The sequence below is a fragment of the Salmo salar genome, chromosome ssa24, assembly GCF_905237065.1.
Source record: "Salmo salar chromosome ssa24, Ssal_v3.1, whole genome shotgun sequence".
Lineage (NCBI taxonomy): Eukaryota > Metazoa > Chordata > Actinopteri > Salmoniformes > Salmonidae > Salmo > Salmo salar.
Window position 1 is genome coordinate 20,709,919 of NC_059465.1, and position 18,105 is coordinate 20,728,023.

The 18,105-nt window shown below is 41.0% G+C and overlaps 1 protein-coding gene across 1 annotated transcript; it reads right to left on the reverse strand.

Annotated features, from left to right (window-relative positions):
- Window positions 1-1,278: 1,278 nt before the first annotated feature.
- On the reverse strand, window positions 1,279-16,268 carry LOC106585567 (leucine-rich repeat LGI family member 3). The gene is made up of 10 exons (XM_014171937.2): window positions 16,196-16,268; window positions 11,893-12,108; window positions 10,384-10,455; window positions 7,823-7,894; window positions 4,463-4,534; window positions 4,270-4,341; window positions 3,898-4,067; window positions 3,641-3,805; window positions 3,370-3,460; window positions 1,279-2,776 (listed from the first exon to the last, which is right to left on the reverse strand). Exons 2-10 carry the CDS (start codon window positions 12,099-12,101, stop codon window positions 2,047-2,049), a joined length of 1,653 nt encoding a protein of 550 aa, XP_014027412.1. The 5' UTR covers window positions 12,102-12,108; window positions 16,196-16,268; the 3' UTR covers window positions 1,279-2,046.
- Window positions 16,269-18,105: the final 1,837 nt, after the last annotated feature.

An 18,105-nucleotide genomic window follows, 5' to 3' on the forward strand; every position in this document is an offset into this window, starting at 1 on the left:
ATAGGCTATTCGAAGAGTAATGTTGAAACAAGTTATTTTATTTTTACATAAATGTGACTAATGCTGGAGAACTTTATTATAAAGCGATGTCCACACCAATTGGATGTAGTGACCATAATATAGTAGCTATATCCAGAAAAGTCAGGGTTCCAAAGGCTGGGCTTAAAATAGTGTGAGCCAATAAGAGATCATACAAAAAGTTCTGTAGTGATTCTTATGAAGATATTTTTTATTTCATTTTTTTATTTCACCTTTATTTATACAGGTAAGTCAATTAAGAACAAATTCTTATTTACAATTACCTGTAATGATCAGCATCCAGATGCTGCACTTGATGCATTCTTCCAGTTATCAATAAGCATGCACCAAAACCACAAGCATTGCATTTGGTACAAATAATTCCATAAGTACTAGACCTCAGCTGAATCTGATAATGAGTAATGTGGCTATTGAGCAAGTAGCGGAGACTAAACTTATTGGTTTTACCTTAGAAGGTAAACTGTTATGGTCTAAGCATATTGATTCTGTTGTTGTAAAGATGGGGAGGACTATGATAAAGATGTGCTCTGCTTTTTTTAACAACCCATTCAACCAAACAAGTCCTGCAGGCTCTGGTTTTATCACATCTTGAGTATTGTCTGGTTATATAAATGTGAGCAGCATTCACACAGAGGGCTAATATCAACAAGATGCATTCGTTTCTCTTGGCTCAAGGTAGAGGAAAGATAGACTGCATCACTTCTTGTTTGTATGAGAAACATTACTTTGTTGAAAATAACATACAGTTCTGACAGACATACTTACCCCACTAGACATGCCACAAGGGGTCTCTTCACAGTCCCCAAGTCCAAAACAAATGTAAGGCAACGAACAGTATTGTACAGTGCATTCGGAAAGTATTCAGACAACTTGACTTTTTCCACATTGTTACGTTCCAGCCTTACTCAAATGGATTCAATAGTTTTTCCCCCCTCATCAATCTACACACAATACTCCATAATGACAAAGCAAAAACAGGCTTGTAGATATTTCAAAAATATATACAGTACCAGTCCAAAGCTTGAGAATGCCAAGAGTGTGCTGTCATCAAGGCAAAGGGTGGCTACTTTGAAGAATCTCAAATATATTTTGATTTGTTGAACACTTTTTTGGTTACTACATGATTCCATATGTGTAATTTCATAGTTGTGATGTCTTCACTATTATTCTACAATGTAGAAAATAGTTTTTTTTTTAAATTAAGAAAAACCCTGGAATGAGTAGGTGTTCCAGGGTTTTTCTTAATTTTTTTACTATTTTCTACATTGTAGAATAATAGTGAAGACATCACAACTACATATATATCACACACATACACACGGTGATGACAGGAGCTTGACAACCTTCCATGTACACATGCATTGTAATTAAACAAAAATATATTGGTATCATTCAGGATCAACAGAGCGAAACCTATTAACACGTATTGCTATTATTACCTTGATGCAATATAAAATGTATACAGAATAATTTTATAAAAGATTATCTACTGTAAAGAGAACATTATGGCATGCAGATTACAGTATTGCTTTGAACAAAATATCTTAACTATCATTTCATAGAATGTCCAACTATTTGATGTGAACAGTTATTTTCCTATATTGATATTCATGAATTAAAGGATTTTATAACATCCAATAGAAAAGTTCAGTAGATGCACATGCATTTCACATAATCTGATGTTACTTATATTTGTACTATATCTGCATTGGAACCTCCCATTATATTTCCCACATAGCATAAATGAATGGTAGGTCAAGTAAGTAGTGATGTTGCATAGTGATGTACTATGTATTACTTATGGTGATATGTTCTGTCATTACACATCTAGTTTTAATTGATTCAATCAGACACATCAGAAAATATCATGCATTTCCTGTTCATTAGTACTATTACATTTTGTTTTGCCAATTTAACAGGCATTTAGTTGCATGGCTTAGATGTCTTCTCCACAAGAACAGCACAGATTAATGAATGGTCTCATACTGTAGATTCGGCTGGATTGGTCTATTTGGCACTGAGATCCACTATTAGGTGCTGGTAGGCTAGGGTGTTGCCTTTAAAGCTGGCTGCCAGCAGCATGTCTTTGTTGTCCACTGACACCAAGCTGAAGGCCCGGGGTGCTCTCATGTTGAGCTCCTGGAAGGGCTGGAAGCGCTGGGTGAGGTCATCCCACAGGTAAACTCGAGAGAAGGAGAAATCACTCCCTAGGAGAAGATACTGGCGGGGACCCACAGTGAATGGATACACAGCCATGGAGCCACGTGAGGGCAAGGTCTGAATCTCAACATAGCGCTGCCCCTCCCATCGGAGAATCTTGGAGTCACCAATGAAGCGTGTAAGGCAAAGGTAGAGGACGTTGCGCACCCAGAAATGCTTGACCATCTGCACGTCGAAAGTCTCAGTGATTTGGGAATGAAAGGCAAACTGGCGCAGGCTGCGGTTCCACTGGTAAACCACTGGGGGCTGGGAGGCACTGGAGAGAATGAGACGCTGCTTCCCTTCCACATCTAGGAACTCCACATGGGTGTCACGATGCCAGGGATGAAGGGATTGATGGGAGTAGAAACCGTTGCTGTTCCAGCGGTATATGCTCGTAGAGCCTGCCTTGGAACTGTCTGCCACGGCAAAGTACCACTCATCATCCAGCTGGAAGGTCTCAACAAAGTTGGGTTTCCTCACACGTGTGGTGTCAATGTCCTGGATCTTCACAAATCGCTGTGGGTCCTCTTCCCACCTGAAAAGGTGTCAATCAGGTCAGCCATCCCGAAATCATCATCACAAACATCTAATCGTAACACAATTTTGGCACATTTTCAATAAGGATTTACCCCAGTGTTTTACCCAAAAGGTTCAGACTTTTCTGTTTCCATCTACAAGGGCTGGCACCCGTGTCTCACTGGGCCATGGCTCCGGCAGACCTGCTCTAACTTGGGGCCAAGCCAGGCGGCTGGTACTTTTCAGCTGTCATTTACATAACACTTGATAACTGAACTTTAACACCTTCTCACAAATCAACAGTCTTGAATGATGCATAAGTTGTTGATTGTGTTCGCCACAACCCACTGGGCACACACTGGTTGAATCAACGCTGTTTTCACGTAATTTCAATGAAATTACGTTGAACCAACGTGGAATAGACGTTGAATTGACGTCTGTGCCCAGTGGGAAGTCTTAAGTGTCATACTCTGATGGAAACACAATTACACCAGAGCTTACAATAACATAAAACACTGGTGGCTCGCTGGTGTGTGGGTAAGTCTTAATGGAAAAGTGCCAATGGCTAGGAAAATGAACAAATCAATGATAAAGAATTGGAATAAGTCTCACTTGTAGATGTGGGATCCTCCAAAAAGTTGAGCCACAACCATGTAAAGAGTGTTGTTTATGACCACAGGCTTGCAATAGACAGCGGAGCGAGCTAGGAGAAACAAAGAAGCCGAAAGTAGCAGGTTTAGCTGACTTCAGTCTCCTCTGTGTACTTAAAGATACAATGTAAAATCCCTTGGTCTATAATTAAGTGATAACAGTTGAATGCATTGGTTGTCTTGTGGCATGATTTGTTATATTAAAAAAGACTGAAGTAAAAGGAGAAACTTACCTGTTATATTATGGTACCTCCGGAAGACCATTTCCACATGATCCCATACAAACAGTGTACAGAACCCAGTATCAGGCTGGGCAAAGGCCACAAACTGATTGTCGTTGAATTCATAGGACTCCACTGACACAGACTGGAAGGGAAAAGTCTCATAAACTGCAAAGTCTACAGGGAAAGAGAGCAATGAGGATTATCAATCTATCAATTAAGTGCCTCGCTGTCCTGTGAAATTCATTTCAAGATGATTGGGGGCAAACCTGCGCTGATACAGTTGAAGTCTCGTGGGGTGAGATCATGAATTCTGCGGCCTTGGAACTCAAATGGGCTGGCACAGTAGATGGCAGGGACAGAGGTGTTGGTCTTCTCCATCCAGTCCACCAGCCACTTGATTTTACAGTCACAGCGGAACGAGTTACCCCGCAGGTCTCTGGATAACACACAGAACAATAGAATGACAGTTCTTATAAAACTGTCTGTAGTAAGGATTCTTGGTAGCGCATTTTCAATTACAGCGCTGAATAAAGTTGTAATAACATGGTAATAACTTAGTTACTCGTTTCGAAAACATATCACAAGATGAAACCTATGATAAGGCTAACGTGTTCCCTTTCAAAAAGTAGTGTACTTACAAGTCTGTCAAAATATCAAGATATTTGAAGAGTTCTCGTGGAAGGAACTGCAGGTTATTATTTGACAGAGAACTACAAGAGACAGAGATAAGAATTAGAAGAAGAAAAAAAAAAATCATAACATGTCCATGCAATGCGCAACTAGTATCCTTCCATTGATATTTACAGAGAAAAAGTCAGAAGATGTACTCACAGGTGAGTCAAGGATTTGAGCCCTCTGAAGGTATGCTTTGACAAGGCTTGGACATCATTGTTCTCTATAAATCTGATGGGCATACAGAGACACAGGATCAGTCAATATACTGTATCACAGATAGATAGTAGACTTCTGAAGAAAGCGATCATGATAATCAAGATCCTTATAATAAAAAACATGCTTTGTGGTAGAACTGGGGGTCATTTTCCAACATACAGTACCAGTCAAAGGTTTGGACACACCGACTCATTCCAGGGTTTCTTTATTTCTGTCATAAAGACAAAGGTTGGCTACTTTGAAGAATCTAACATCTAAAATATATTTTGATTTGTTTAACACTTTTTTGGTTACTACATAATTCCATGTGTTTTTTCATATCTGTCTTCACTATTATTCTACAATGTAGAAAATAGTAAAAATAAAGAAAACCCTTTGAATGAATCTGTGTCCAAACTTTTGACTGGTACTGTAATTCAATCAAGACCATTTTAATACATTGCCATGTCACTCATGGACAGTACACAGCCTTGTTTTCCATATTCAGAGTGTGATATTTGATTGTGTCTCCGTCTTTCCCTTATTTATTTACTTCAAAAGCCTGTTACTAAGGGGAACATGTCCTGCAAACTTTGAGAGATTTCATTTAGCTGCCAGGGAATGCTTCCTGAATCTTAAGCAGCTATAATGGGAACGGACCTGGCTGCTGGCTGGACTGTCTGCAGTAAGAGCGGAACTAACCTTGAGGATAAGCCAAGTTGTAAAGAAAAGAGGGGGATGGAATCTTTTACTGGCTATGGTGCAAAGCGTCCAAAACAACCATTAATCATCCGCTCACATTTTTCTAATGAAGGTAACGTAGCAGGTGTACGTCTCTTGGGTATACTTAAAATCGAGAATTGACTTATTGGCAAAACTGCCCTGTCATCAGATAGTTAGTAGAGTGCCTCTACATGGGTTCAGCAATAAATATAGTCTGAGCCCTGTATCAAAGTTCAGCTATTTGGACTTTGAACTGAGCCACTTAGAAACTAAAATAATGTTACTGTGCAAATGTTACCAACTATCAAACAAGTTGTCGATTAGACAATATTTGGCTTAAGTTACTCATGCGAACATAGCTCTGTGAACTACCTGTACTACACAAATGACAACCACAATTAATCTCTACAAAACAATGCACACATGAGAATTTCTCATCATATCACCAACATCTCCTTATTTTAGGATGATGAATCTATAATTTTAGTTGATGGAATGATGAAAGATGACTACAAGTGACAATTGGCTACAGGTGCATTCTCTGTCTTCATTCTGGATGTGTGAGGCATCCCAGGGCTACACAGTGTGAGCTCAGCCAGCCTGCAGTCAGTCTCCCATTTGGAGCAGCACTGGATATGAAGATATGAGTTCATTAGCATTCACAGTGAGGAGCTACCTCGGGTAGAGCTGGCTGGGTGCTGCAGAGCTCTGGGGCTGGGCTGCAGCCAGAGCCACACAATCACTTTATGGAGCCTAATGCATTGCTTACATGGAAAGCAGCAAATGTGATGGCATCAGCAACTTAATATTTCCTGGTGGCCAACTTCCTGTCAATTAACAAAACGGCATGCTCAGCTTTATCAGGCCCCACAAAGGCAGGAAGACTAGTCTCTCGTAGGAGGAGGTTCAATATTCAATGTTACTTGAGCTTTCCTTGTTTGACTGAGGACTGGACACCATAGTCATCTTTCATTGTAACACCACTTCCTCATCCTTTCAGATAGAATGTTTGTTGAGCATATACAGTTGAAGTCGGAAGTTTACATACACCTTAGCCAAATACATTTCAACTCAGTTTTTCACAATTCCTGACATTTAATCCTAGTAAAAATTCCCTGTCTTAGGTCAGTTAGGATCACCACTTTATTTTAAGAATGTGAATTTTGGTAACTGAGTCAGGTTTGTAGGCCTCCTTGCCCGCACACGCTTTTTCAGTTCTGCCCACAAATTTTCTGTAGGATTGAGGTCAGGGCTTTGTGATGGCCACTCCAATGCCTTGACTTTGTTGTCCTTAAGCCATTTTGCCACAACTTTGGAAGTATGCTTGGGGTCATTGTCCATTTGGAAGACCCATTTGCGACCAAACTTTAACTTCCTGACTGATGTCTTGAAATGTTGCTTCAATATATCCACATCATTTTCCTGCCTCATGATGCCATCTATTTTGTGAAGTGCACCAGTCCCTCCTGCAGCAAAGCACCCCCACAACATGATGCTGCCACCCCCGTGCTTCACAGTTGGGATGGTGCTCTTTGACTTGCAAGCCTCCCCCTTTTTCCTCCAAACATAACGATGGTCATTATGGCCAAACAGTTCTATTTTTGTTTCATCAGACCAGAGGACATTTCTCCAAAAAGTACGATCTTTGTCCCCATGTGCAGTTGCAAACCGTAGTCTGGCTTTTTTATGACGGTTTTGGAGCAGTGGCTTCTACCTTACTGAGCGGCCTTTCAGGTAATGTCGATATAGGACTCGTTTTACTGTGGATATATATCATTTTGTACCTATTTCCTCCAACATCTTCACAAGGTCCTTTGCTGTTGTTCTGGGATTGATTTGCACTTTTCGCACCAAAGTACGTTCATCTCTAGGAGACAGAACGCGTCTCCTTCCTGAGCGGTATGACGGCTGCGTGGTCCCATGGTGTTTATACTTGCGTACTATTGTTTGTACAGATAAATGTGGTACCTTCAGGCGTTTGGAAATTGCTCCCAAGGATCAACCAGACTTTTGGAGGTCTACAATTTTTTTTGTGAGGTCTTGGCTGATTTCTTTTGATTTTCACATGATGTCAAGCAAAGAGACACTGAGTTTGAAGGTAGGCCTTGAAATACATCCACAGGTACACCTCTAATTGACTCAAATTATGTCAATTAGCCTATCAGAAGCTTCTAAAGCCATGACATCATTTTCTGGAATTTTCCAAGCTTTTTAAAGGCACAGTCAACTTAATGTATGTAAACTTCTGACCCACTGGAATTGTGATACAGTGAATTATAAGTGAAATATTCTGTCTGTAAACAATTGTTGGAAAAATTACTTGTTTCATGCATAAAGTAGATATCGTAACCGACTTGCCAAAACTGTAGTTTGTTAACAAGAAATTTGTGGAGTGGTTGAAAAATGAATTTTAATGACTCCAACCTAAGTGTATGTAAACTTCAGACTTCAACTGTATATAGTCACACACACACATACATACATACATACATACATACATACATACATACATACATACATACATACATACATACATACATACATACATACATGTGTGTATGTCTGTGACTGAATGAAGGCACAAAATAGGACACTTACAGGTACTGCAGGTGTGACAGACCTGCAAAGGCATCATCAGCAACCACAGTGAAGGTATTGGAGTTCAGAAGACTGCAGAAAGGTAGAGAAATGGAGAGGTTTACAAAACACTGGAATTAAATGTTTCACTTTCCATTTAATGTCCAGAAAAATACTGCTGGAGAGGTTAGAAGACATATTACTCAATACCGGTACTGTAAATGTGTATTTATTTACACTTGATTGCAAATGGACACAATTAGTGTACAAAGCATCTCCTCCAGTAACAAATAAATCACTTGAATTCGTGTGAAGTGGACATAGGAAGAAGTATTCAATTTCAAGGCAGCGATCAAGTATTCAATATACATAGTATGGGTCGGCTTTAATATAAACTGAAACCACTTAATCTTAACACACACACTCCATTGAATCTGCGTAGACAGATAAGCCATTGTTTAAATAGAAGAGAACTGAAGGGAGTCAGTCATGGGTGATGACACTGATACAGAGCCACTTTACTCACTAATGCCATGTCACCACTGTTTTCAATAACAGTTTATTTCAAGACATTTATAGTGATTGTATTGTCAAACAAATGTTACTTCACAACTTGTACTTCTTATCTAATTACAGTGCCTTCAGAAGGTATTCACACCCCTGAACGTTTTCCATATTTTGTGTTACAGCCTGAATAAAACATTGATTCAATGTATATTTTGTGTCACTGATCTACACACAATAACCCATAATTTCAAAGTGGAATTTTGTTTGTGGATTATTTTTTTTTTTTTACAATTAATAGAAAATGTAAAGCTGAAATGTCTTGAGTTGATAAGTATTCAACCCCTTTATTATGGCAGGCCTAAATAAGTTCAGGAATAAAAATGTGTTTTACAAATCGCATAGTAAGTTGAATGGACTCATTCCGTGTTTAATAAGTGGTTAACAATTTTTTAATGACTACCCCATCTCTGTACCCCACACATACAATTACCTGTAAGGTCCCTCAATCGAGTAGGACATTTAAAGCACAGATTCAACCACAAAGACCAGGGAGGTTTTTCAATGGCTTGCAAAGAAGGGTACCGATTGGTAGATGTGTAACAAATTAAAAAGCAGACACTGAACATCCATTTGAGCACAGCGACATTATTAATTTGGCTTTGGATGGACACACAGTCACTACAAAGATACAGGAGATTGGTGGCACCTTAATTGGGGAGGACGGGCTTCTGGTAATGGTTGGAGCAGGATGGGTGGAATGGTATCAAAAACAAACGTGGTTTATATGTGTTTGATGCCATTCCATTGGCTCCACTCCAGACATTAGTGTGCCACCCTCCCTTCAGCAGCCTCCACTGATAAAGGCGTCCTTCCTAACTCAGTTTCTGGAGAGGAAGGAAACTGCTCAGGGATTTCACCATAAGGCCAATTGTCAGTTTAATGGTTGTGATATGAGAAAACGGAGGATAGATCAACAACATTGTAGTTACTCCACAGAGTGAAAGAAGGAAGCCTGTACAGAATAAAAATATTCTAAACATTGCATCCTGTTTGCAACAAGGCACTTAAATAATACTGCAAAAAAAAATTGGCAAAGAAATACACTTTTTGCCCTGAATACAAAGTGTTATGTTGCGATACATCCAACACATCACTAAGAACCACTCTTCATATTTTCAAGCATGGTGGTGGCTGCATCATGTTTTGGGTATGCTTGTCATTGCCAAGGATTAGGGTTGAATAAAATGGAAATAGGATGAAAATAAATGGAACAGCTATAAGCACAGACAAAATTCTAGAGAAAATCGTGATTCAGTCTGCTTTCCAACAGACACTGGGAGATGAATTCCCCTTTCAGCAGGACAATAACATAAAGCACAAGGCCAAATCTACACTGGAGTTGCTTACCAAGATGACATTGAATGTTCCAGTGGCCTAATTACAGTTTTGACTTAAATTGGATTGAAAATCTATGGCAAGACTTGAAAATGGCTTTCTAGCAACTTGACAGATCTTGAACAATTTTAAAAAGAATGACTTAAATATTTTACAATCCAGGTGTGCAAAGCTCTGAGACTTACCAAAAAAAGACGCACAGCTGTAATCGCCACCTAAGGTGCTTCTACAAAATATTGACTCAGGGGTGTGAAAACTTATGTAAATGAGATATTTCTATATAATTTTCAATAAATATGCTACAATTTCTACAAACATGTTTTGACTTTGTCATTGTGTGGTATTGTGTGTCAATGGGTGAGATTTTTCTTGATTTATTCAATTTTGAATACAGACTGTAACACAACAAATGGTGGAGTAAGTCAAGGGGTATGAATACTTTCTGAATGCACTGTATATGTTTAGCCATCCAACATCTATTATCCTGATTTGTCTCCAAAACAACCAGCGAGATTGGTCGAGCTGAGTTTTTGTTGTTGTACAGAAGATGTGTTTTGGAGAGAACATGTTTAGCATTTTCATTGACCCAAGCCACAGAAGTTAAGTTGAGACTGCTCTAATTCCTCTACCTCAGACAGGAAGGGTGAGGATAGGATGATGGGACATGCATGAATACTCACAGGAACTGCAGCAGGTGCAGGTGGGAGAAGGCTCCCTCTGGGATTGTAGTGAAGGCTGCATTCACCATTGTCCTGAGAAGTACAGACAATCAACTTATCATCCAGGCTCTATCAACTAACATTAAGTCAATGTCATCATGCTTATTATATCAAATCCAACCCCCATTGTGCACAAGGGCTTGTTGTTCCACGCTAAATGTGTATATGTTGCCAGTCAGCCACATATGTTTTTGTGAAGTCTGATGTATTCATGAGAATAACATGTTTATGAGCATAGCTTTTGGTAAAAAAAATATCTGGTCACAGACTTTTAGTTTTTGTACATTTGAAGGGGAGAAATAAGAATTGTTAGGGCCTGATGGATGTTGGTGCTGCATCCCACCTAATCAATATGAGTGGTCAGAGACTGCAAGGGAATGTCCTCCCAAGTCCCCAGGCACAGTCAATCTATTGACAGAACTAAACATGCAGAACGGCATGTTTTACCAAGAGCTCATGTGGCTCATTCTGTAATCTTTTGAAACTAGGACACACAGTTTCTTTATTCACAGGTTCGTGTATTCATCACTTTAAAATGAGGCTACCTCCACCTTGTAGTGCTTGTGCTCTTCAATTCCCCAAGCTCTTTAAATACAAGAACATTATGTTCAATTACAGAAAGATAATACATTGCATCAATATCAACTAAAATCAAAGTAAACATATAACTAAAATGTAACCATACTGAGTCCTATGCTACAGTATCTATTACATTATTGTCATTCCATTTACTGCGTGCTATTTATCTAACCTTTGTAAGGTTACTATCCCTTGGAGGACATGCATGTCTTTTGCTGTGAGATGTGAATCTGTTGTAAGTGTCTCTCCCAGGAGGGCTAAGGCACGTCCCATTGCTCTACTCCAATCAATGTAGTCTAATTTCTGCCAGCTCCCCCTGACTTCTGTCCAAGAATGAGGAGAGACTGAGGCACAGGGACACAAAGTGCCCATTTGTCATCTTTCATTAGCATGTCGTGGCTGACCTAGCCCTGTCCATCAAAACACACAGGCCATGGTGAACCTGCTCCTTTCTTTCTCTTAAGTCTCTTTAAAATCAGACACACGTTCTTGAGGAGCACAAACACCATCTTGCTCTCTTGATAATGGCATTTTCAGAGACACGGTTCACTGTTGTTTGGAAAAGATAACGTGGTATAACTGAAGAAGTTACCAAAAAAGGATCAGTGATTTTATACAGTATAAGCTTTTGGAAACCAGACAGTAGAATATATTGTAAAGCCCAAATGACCTTGTTGTAAAAGTGTAGCCTAATGTAAGGTCAACAGGCTAGTCCATGACTTATTAAGTAATCTGTAAAAACCATGCATGACATCACAGATCTTCCATCTAGTAAGTCTTTAGGTACATTATCAACAGCTGGTTTTATCATTTTGGAAGGAAATGTAAGGAATAGACCAAAAAGCAGAGAGAGTATACAGAAACAGACAGAGTGATCAATGTTGTACTCACAGAGAGATGATCCCAGGGGGAAAGCTCTTGGGGATAGCCTTGGTATCCACACAGAAGGCACTGTCTTTGGTGCAGGAGCAGGTGACAGGACAGCGGGGGATTTTGGGGACCCTCTTGGCCCCTGTCTCCCCCACTAGGCAGAGAAGCAGACTTAGGCCGGCCAACAGCCTCAGCCATCCCAGGACCCTTCTCGATCCTGCATCCAGCATATTTCCTCTTTGGATAGACAGATGGACAGGGACTAGTGACAAAGACTACTGAGCCTCAAGAAGTTGTGTTTTCTCTGGTTATCTTGTAGCAGCAGCAGCAGTAGTAGTGTTGATGCTGAGATTTCAAATGACTGAAGATTTGGAGAGGCAGATCAAAAGAGAGAGAAGCAGAGAGTGAGAGAGCAGAGCCAGAGAGAGGGCATATTCACTGTGTGCGTGTGTGTGTGCTCTGCAGCTTCCCTGGATGTGTGTGTGTGTTCTCCCTAGAGCTGCGGTCAGAGCGCAGACTGCGGGAGTGAGGCTGCAATTCCCCACGTTAGGACCTGTACGCAGCGCCGCTGACTGAATTATTTACTATCTCACAGAAGCCTTAAAAATATGGCCAGGGAGGCAGCCAGGCAGGGGGAGGGGAGAGGAGCAACAAGGGCAGTAGCTGGGTGGGAATGGAAGGGTGAGGAGGCTCTGGGATCTTCACACTGCCATGGACACGCACAGCTCTCTCTTTCTCAACTTGACAGTATACAGACACCAAAATCAGAAATAAGACTTTTGAAACAATACATTACCAAGTTATATTTTTATATGAAAGTTCATTTGTATTGTAAAACATGTACTGTATATCACATGAATCAGCAATTTACAGTTTGTTCAGATTTCAGATGGAGGCAGTAACAACACATTTGGCCTCTTACTTTTTATTTACACGTAGGCCAAAGTGTGCAGATCTGGAGGATGCTCCGGAGCAAAAACAACCCATATTAGAACCTAGGGAATTACATTGAATCCTTTAGAATCTGAAAATATGGAAAACGGAGTTGCATCCCCACACAGTGGAGCTGTTGGCCATATAATGGAGCTGTGTGGCTCCAGCAGCCAGTAGTTTGGTGGCAGCCATGAGAGGAGACAGAACAGGAGCATTCAATGGCATTGTTTGTGTGTGTGTTATTAATTACATCTTCATATAAATATTTGTTACCCCTTTAAAGTCTACCTGGAAGATTCATATACTTTAGAGTTGATGAAAAGGCACTCTGTCAGGTGTTTCAGTCACTACTGCCTCCCTGCCCCAGCCCTATATCTCATGTCATCTAGCATACATTGAGAGAAAAAACATTATTAACACCTGCTCTTTCCATGACAGACTGACCAGGTGAATCCAGGTCAAAGCTATGATCCCTTATTGATGTCACTTGTTAAATCCACTTCAATCAGTGTAGAGGAGACAGGTTAAACAAATATTTTTAAGCCTTGAAACAATTGAGACATGGATTGTGTATGTGTACCATTCAGAGGGTGAATGGGCAAGACAAAAGATTTAAGTGCCTTTGAACGAGGTATGATAGTAGGTGCCAAGTGCACCGGTTTGTGTCAAGAACTGCAACACTGCTGGGTTTTTCACGCTCAACAGCTTCCCGTGTGTATCAAGAATGGTCCATCACCCAAAGGACATCCAGCCAACTTGACACAGCAGTGGGAAGCATTGGCGTCAACATGTGCCAGCATCCCTGTGGAGCGCTTTCGACACCTAGAGGGGCTGTAACACAGTTTATGCTGTCTAAAGCCCTGTTTATACCTGGTGCTAACATGCATCATTTGTCCTAATCTTGTTCACTTTCTGATTGTGCCCACATGTTTTGACAGGTGTAGACAAAAAAAAACACATTGTGATCTGATCTTCTTGACCACCTCAGGAGGTAATCAGGTACACAATGTGTATGGATATCTCATGTGTAGACAGATGTGGAGTAAAACTATTTCCATAATTTTCCTGCCTTCTAAAATCATTGACAGGTGGCAACATGGACTTATGGCATCAATGTCTTAAAAAATATACATTTTGAAATAATATCTGACAAATAATTAGCATAGAGGGAAATCTGGTCACAATGCAGACAGTGGGTGGATAAAAAACATTAGCACCATGTGTCGACGCATGTCTGAAAAAGTGGCCACAATCAGAATGTAAACAAGATCAGGACAAAGGACCCATGTTAGCGCCAAGTATAAGCGATGCATAAAATAAATAACAATGAGAACATTCTAACAACGTTTGAGTGTGGAGAGTGCCATACTTTAGACAAAACAGGCTGCCTGCTGTAGAGCACAGCAGCAGACATGAGGAGAAAACTTTGCGATTAGACGTGTTCCTACAAGCACAGCAGCTTTCTCTGTCCAGTCAGCACGTCTCCAACAGTTATAGCATAAACAGTTGTGCTTTTGGACTTCAACATATCGGCTTTCCTGCAATTGAGATCCAAATCTAAAGACCTTGGATTAGAAGCAGTTGACGGTGTAAAGTCTGGCAAGTTTAGAGTTCAGAACTACAGAGCCCTCTTTTCTCCTCTACCAGACTGTGCTCCTCCCCCCAACATTCCCCCTCCTGTGTGGCACGTGTATTCTGAATTAAAGCTATTCAACTCTCTGTTGAAGCCTTTTCAGTGACCTCATTGCCCTGGCCTGTTACCTGTGGGGATCAGACATGTTTGGATAACTGCTACTGTGCGTCACTGGCATGACTCAGTGTTTAACATTGACTTTTTAAAATTCATATTCTAACCCACATCCGAAGCCAGGGCCAAGCAGCCTGAAGAAGGCTCTCTGTCTTTGCTGCCATATGTCTGGCTTTCACAGCCTCCCTCTGGCTACATATGAAGTAAGATGCTTCCTGTTTCACCTCAGTTACTGTTGTGCTCTTGGAAAATCCAGCTGCCCCAGGTAATGCATTTGCACAGGTGGTCTCACTCAGCTATGTTCAGACTCCACTTAGACATATGCACACAGGTGTCACTAGCTATGCTATGGAGAAACTTCTCAAAGTAATACCAGCAACATAGTAATTCCAGTACAGTAAGTCTTTTGTACGCCCAAATTAAACTAGTCTGGTTGGAAGTGTTTCCCAAAGTGGATATAAAAAGACAGTGGTGCCAGCCAGCCACAAACTAACAGCCAGGGAGTTTACGTCTCCCATCCATAAAATGAGTCCTTACCTTATAGTAACATGCTAATAGAGCTGAAAGAGAAAGTCCTGAAGGAGCCACAGCATCCCCAATGAGTCGGGTGCAAATGCATCCAACCACTAAACCAGGTGACCAAGAAATCCAATAAGGTAAGTGTTTGTAACAGGTCGTGTCTGACAAATCTGTCACTTTTGATGACTGTCTTTTTCAGCCAATTCAAATGTTTAAAAAAAAAGCTTCAGATAATTTCATATTAGGCAATACAGGTAAAAACTGAGGATAAAACCTTGTCACCTGCTTGCTGCAGAGCATATTACATTTTAGGGGTGCAGCAGGTAGGTTGTAATGCTCATGCTCTGCGGAAAGGGGATATGACCCTTTGTTTTGTGACAGAAATCCTATAAAATACAAAACCATGGCAAAACCCTTTTTCAAACAGAAATCTAATACTGTATGTTGTCTTGCTGGGGCTCAGTTACACATAGGAAGGCATTTCATTCAGGCACTCTCATCCCGACTCAATTAAATTAAAGAGCTTACAAAGATATATGGCTCAGGGCAGGCCAAGTGATCTGATTAGTTCTGAGAACAACGACCCTGCTGTGATTCATTCCCTTCCCAATCTCGTCACTCACTCTGACTAGCAGAGGGAACATGCAAAAGGCTCGCTGCAGCCAGCCGGGAAATAGAACCAAGTTGAGAAAAGCGCCCTGGGGTAGGCTAGAGTATCATCCAGGAAACATGTGACACTATCCACACCAATCTGTTACACCATCAATAACTGGTGTGTCAAATAGCTCAAAGAAACTGGGTAGGACGGATGGGAGGTACCGCAAAGGGCATGTCTGCCAACCTTTTGACCTTTTATTGACTAGATTTGCATCTTCGGTTTTTGTAGGATTCAGACAGTGTAACAGATGATAAAAGATGGTGATGTAGAGGAGGATGTAGATGGTTACACTAGGATGAACAGAAACCTGGCATTAATGGAAAACAGAAGCACACAGTAAATAAAGGGCAAACACCCAACCTGAAATACTCCAAACACTACAGCATTACACAATTAGCAAATACAGGTGCACTTCTACGTACAACAATCAAACAATATAAATCTACATAACGATACAAAGTAAATACCTTTGCCGCCACACACCACAGTCATGCAATGTGGAGTCAATAACTCATCTCTAGTGGTCCGTGCTGATTGGTTTAAAAAGGTTGAAGTATTTAAAGTGGTAGCCCCAGGTTTTTCAGATTGACATGATCGTTCTTAATGAGCTTCGATTGAGTTGTATGGCAACCAATGAGGGGAGAGCTCCCCCCCCCAGGTAGGAGGGGAGTGGGAGGGGTTTTGTACATGGTGTCTTCATCTTTTACTGGGAAAACAGATTACTATTGTCATATACCACTGAAGTTCTAAGTAAACAACTTTAATCAATCTCGTGTCCGTCCAGATCTCAATTTCCACCCAACTTTCCAAGATAGTGGGATAGGGCATTTCTGTTGAGCAGCATTTTGATGTTGATATTTTGAAACTGAATTACCAGATGAGCTCAGAAATCCTCCAACAACCAAACATCATGTTTGCTTCATAGCTTGATATCATGCAGTACTATGCAGAGCAACCATCTCCCTCCTTGAGCTGAGCCGTCATAAAAGATAGGTGATATGCCTCTTGGGAGTTGGATGTGTTGAAGGAATGCATGTGCAGGTATCCTCCTGCCAGTGGGGACAGAGGAGAAAGGCTTGTAACACCAGTTGATCCTGTTTGATAAAGGGCCTGACAAACCCAGATTATATGTCTTAGCCTGGAGGAGGTGTCTGACTCATTCCAACGCAGAAGAAAGTTGATCCGGTGAGAAAGAAGAGGGGCCATGCCTGCAGGCATCACTTTTGTGAGGAGGCCAACACGCCTTGTCAACCTGACACAGCCATCTGCTGGTAGCTTTACACCCACCTACACAAAACCACTGTCCTCCATCTCCTCTTCCCCAACCACACCCATACTACCAGACTCCATAAATGCTTGAGTCAAGTAGCTTCTTGCCACAGTGTCCCCTCCAGTCCAACCTCTTTCACAGTCATAATCCCTCATTTATGGAATGAATTAGTCACCAAATGTTTTTACAAAACATGATCTTGAAAACATTTTACATTTACAGAGTGGCTATGTTTTCAGAGTGGCTATTAATAGGTGACGGAATGTCACTGCATGCGTTAGTTGTCCCATTCTCTGTCTCTCTGTGACTGCCAGGGTTTATTCTTTCACTTTGAGCACAAGACCGCTTCCATGATGAGCATGGAGGGAGGAGCAGGGCAGGAAGTGAGAGACAATACTGTGACGGCCAGTGAGGGACAACCTAACTGACAGTTGGGGTTAGTGTAGAGCAAGGCCTTTCCTGGACAGGCCTTGCTCTACGCTAACCCCCGATTGTCAGTTCTGTCCCAGGGCACTGGCGTCCTGTCACAGACACAGCCATCCCACAGACATGGGCCCAGTCGTCAACAGAGAGCCCAGAATCAACAGCCAAAGAGCTTGTATACTCCCTGCCAATAGCTGTCATATTGACCTCAGTATGCTGTTAGAGATTCTACATTATAATGATGAGACTGCTGCTTTCTTTATCCTTTTGTTTTGAAAACATTTACATCATAAAAATGACAAATAATGTACCACTGCAAACTATGTTGCAAGAACTGAACTACACCCAAAAACCACAATGGCCACAGTTGGATAAAAACCCAGACGATCATCAACTCCTAACCCTCAATAAAGAGGATGGAGAAACAACCCACCAACAACCCACCAGACAAAGTAAAATATATCATTTCTGATGTTATTTTAGGATTCAAAACATTACTGAGTAATTCACAGCCCACATTTTTCTCCCTTGTTTGTGCTTCAAAATTGTTATTTTGATTCGTCTGTGTTGGTTACAGCTCATTATAGGTGACATGGTCTTAGTGGCTGTTGAAGAGCTCTAACAGCTCTGACAGCACAGTGCCCCCACACTCTGGAAAGTGCCAGTGCCCCCATTGCTCTGGAC

Coding starts and splice junctions, on each gene's coding strand:
- LOC106585567 (XM_014171937.2), bottom strand. CDS start 12,101: ATGCTGGATGCAGGATCGAGAAGGGTCCTGGGATGGCTGAGGCTGTTG. Junction 7,895..10,383: donor CTGCACCTGCTGCAGTTCCT/GTGAGTATTCAT, acceptor ACCTTTCTGCAG/TCTTCTGAACTCCAATACCT. Junction 2,777..3,369: donor GGAGGATCCCACATCTACAA/GTGAGACTTATT, acceptor ACACCTTTTCAG/GTGGGAAGAGGACCCACAGC.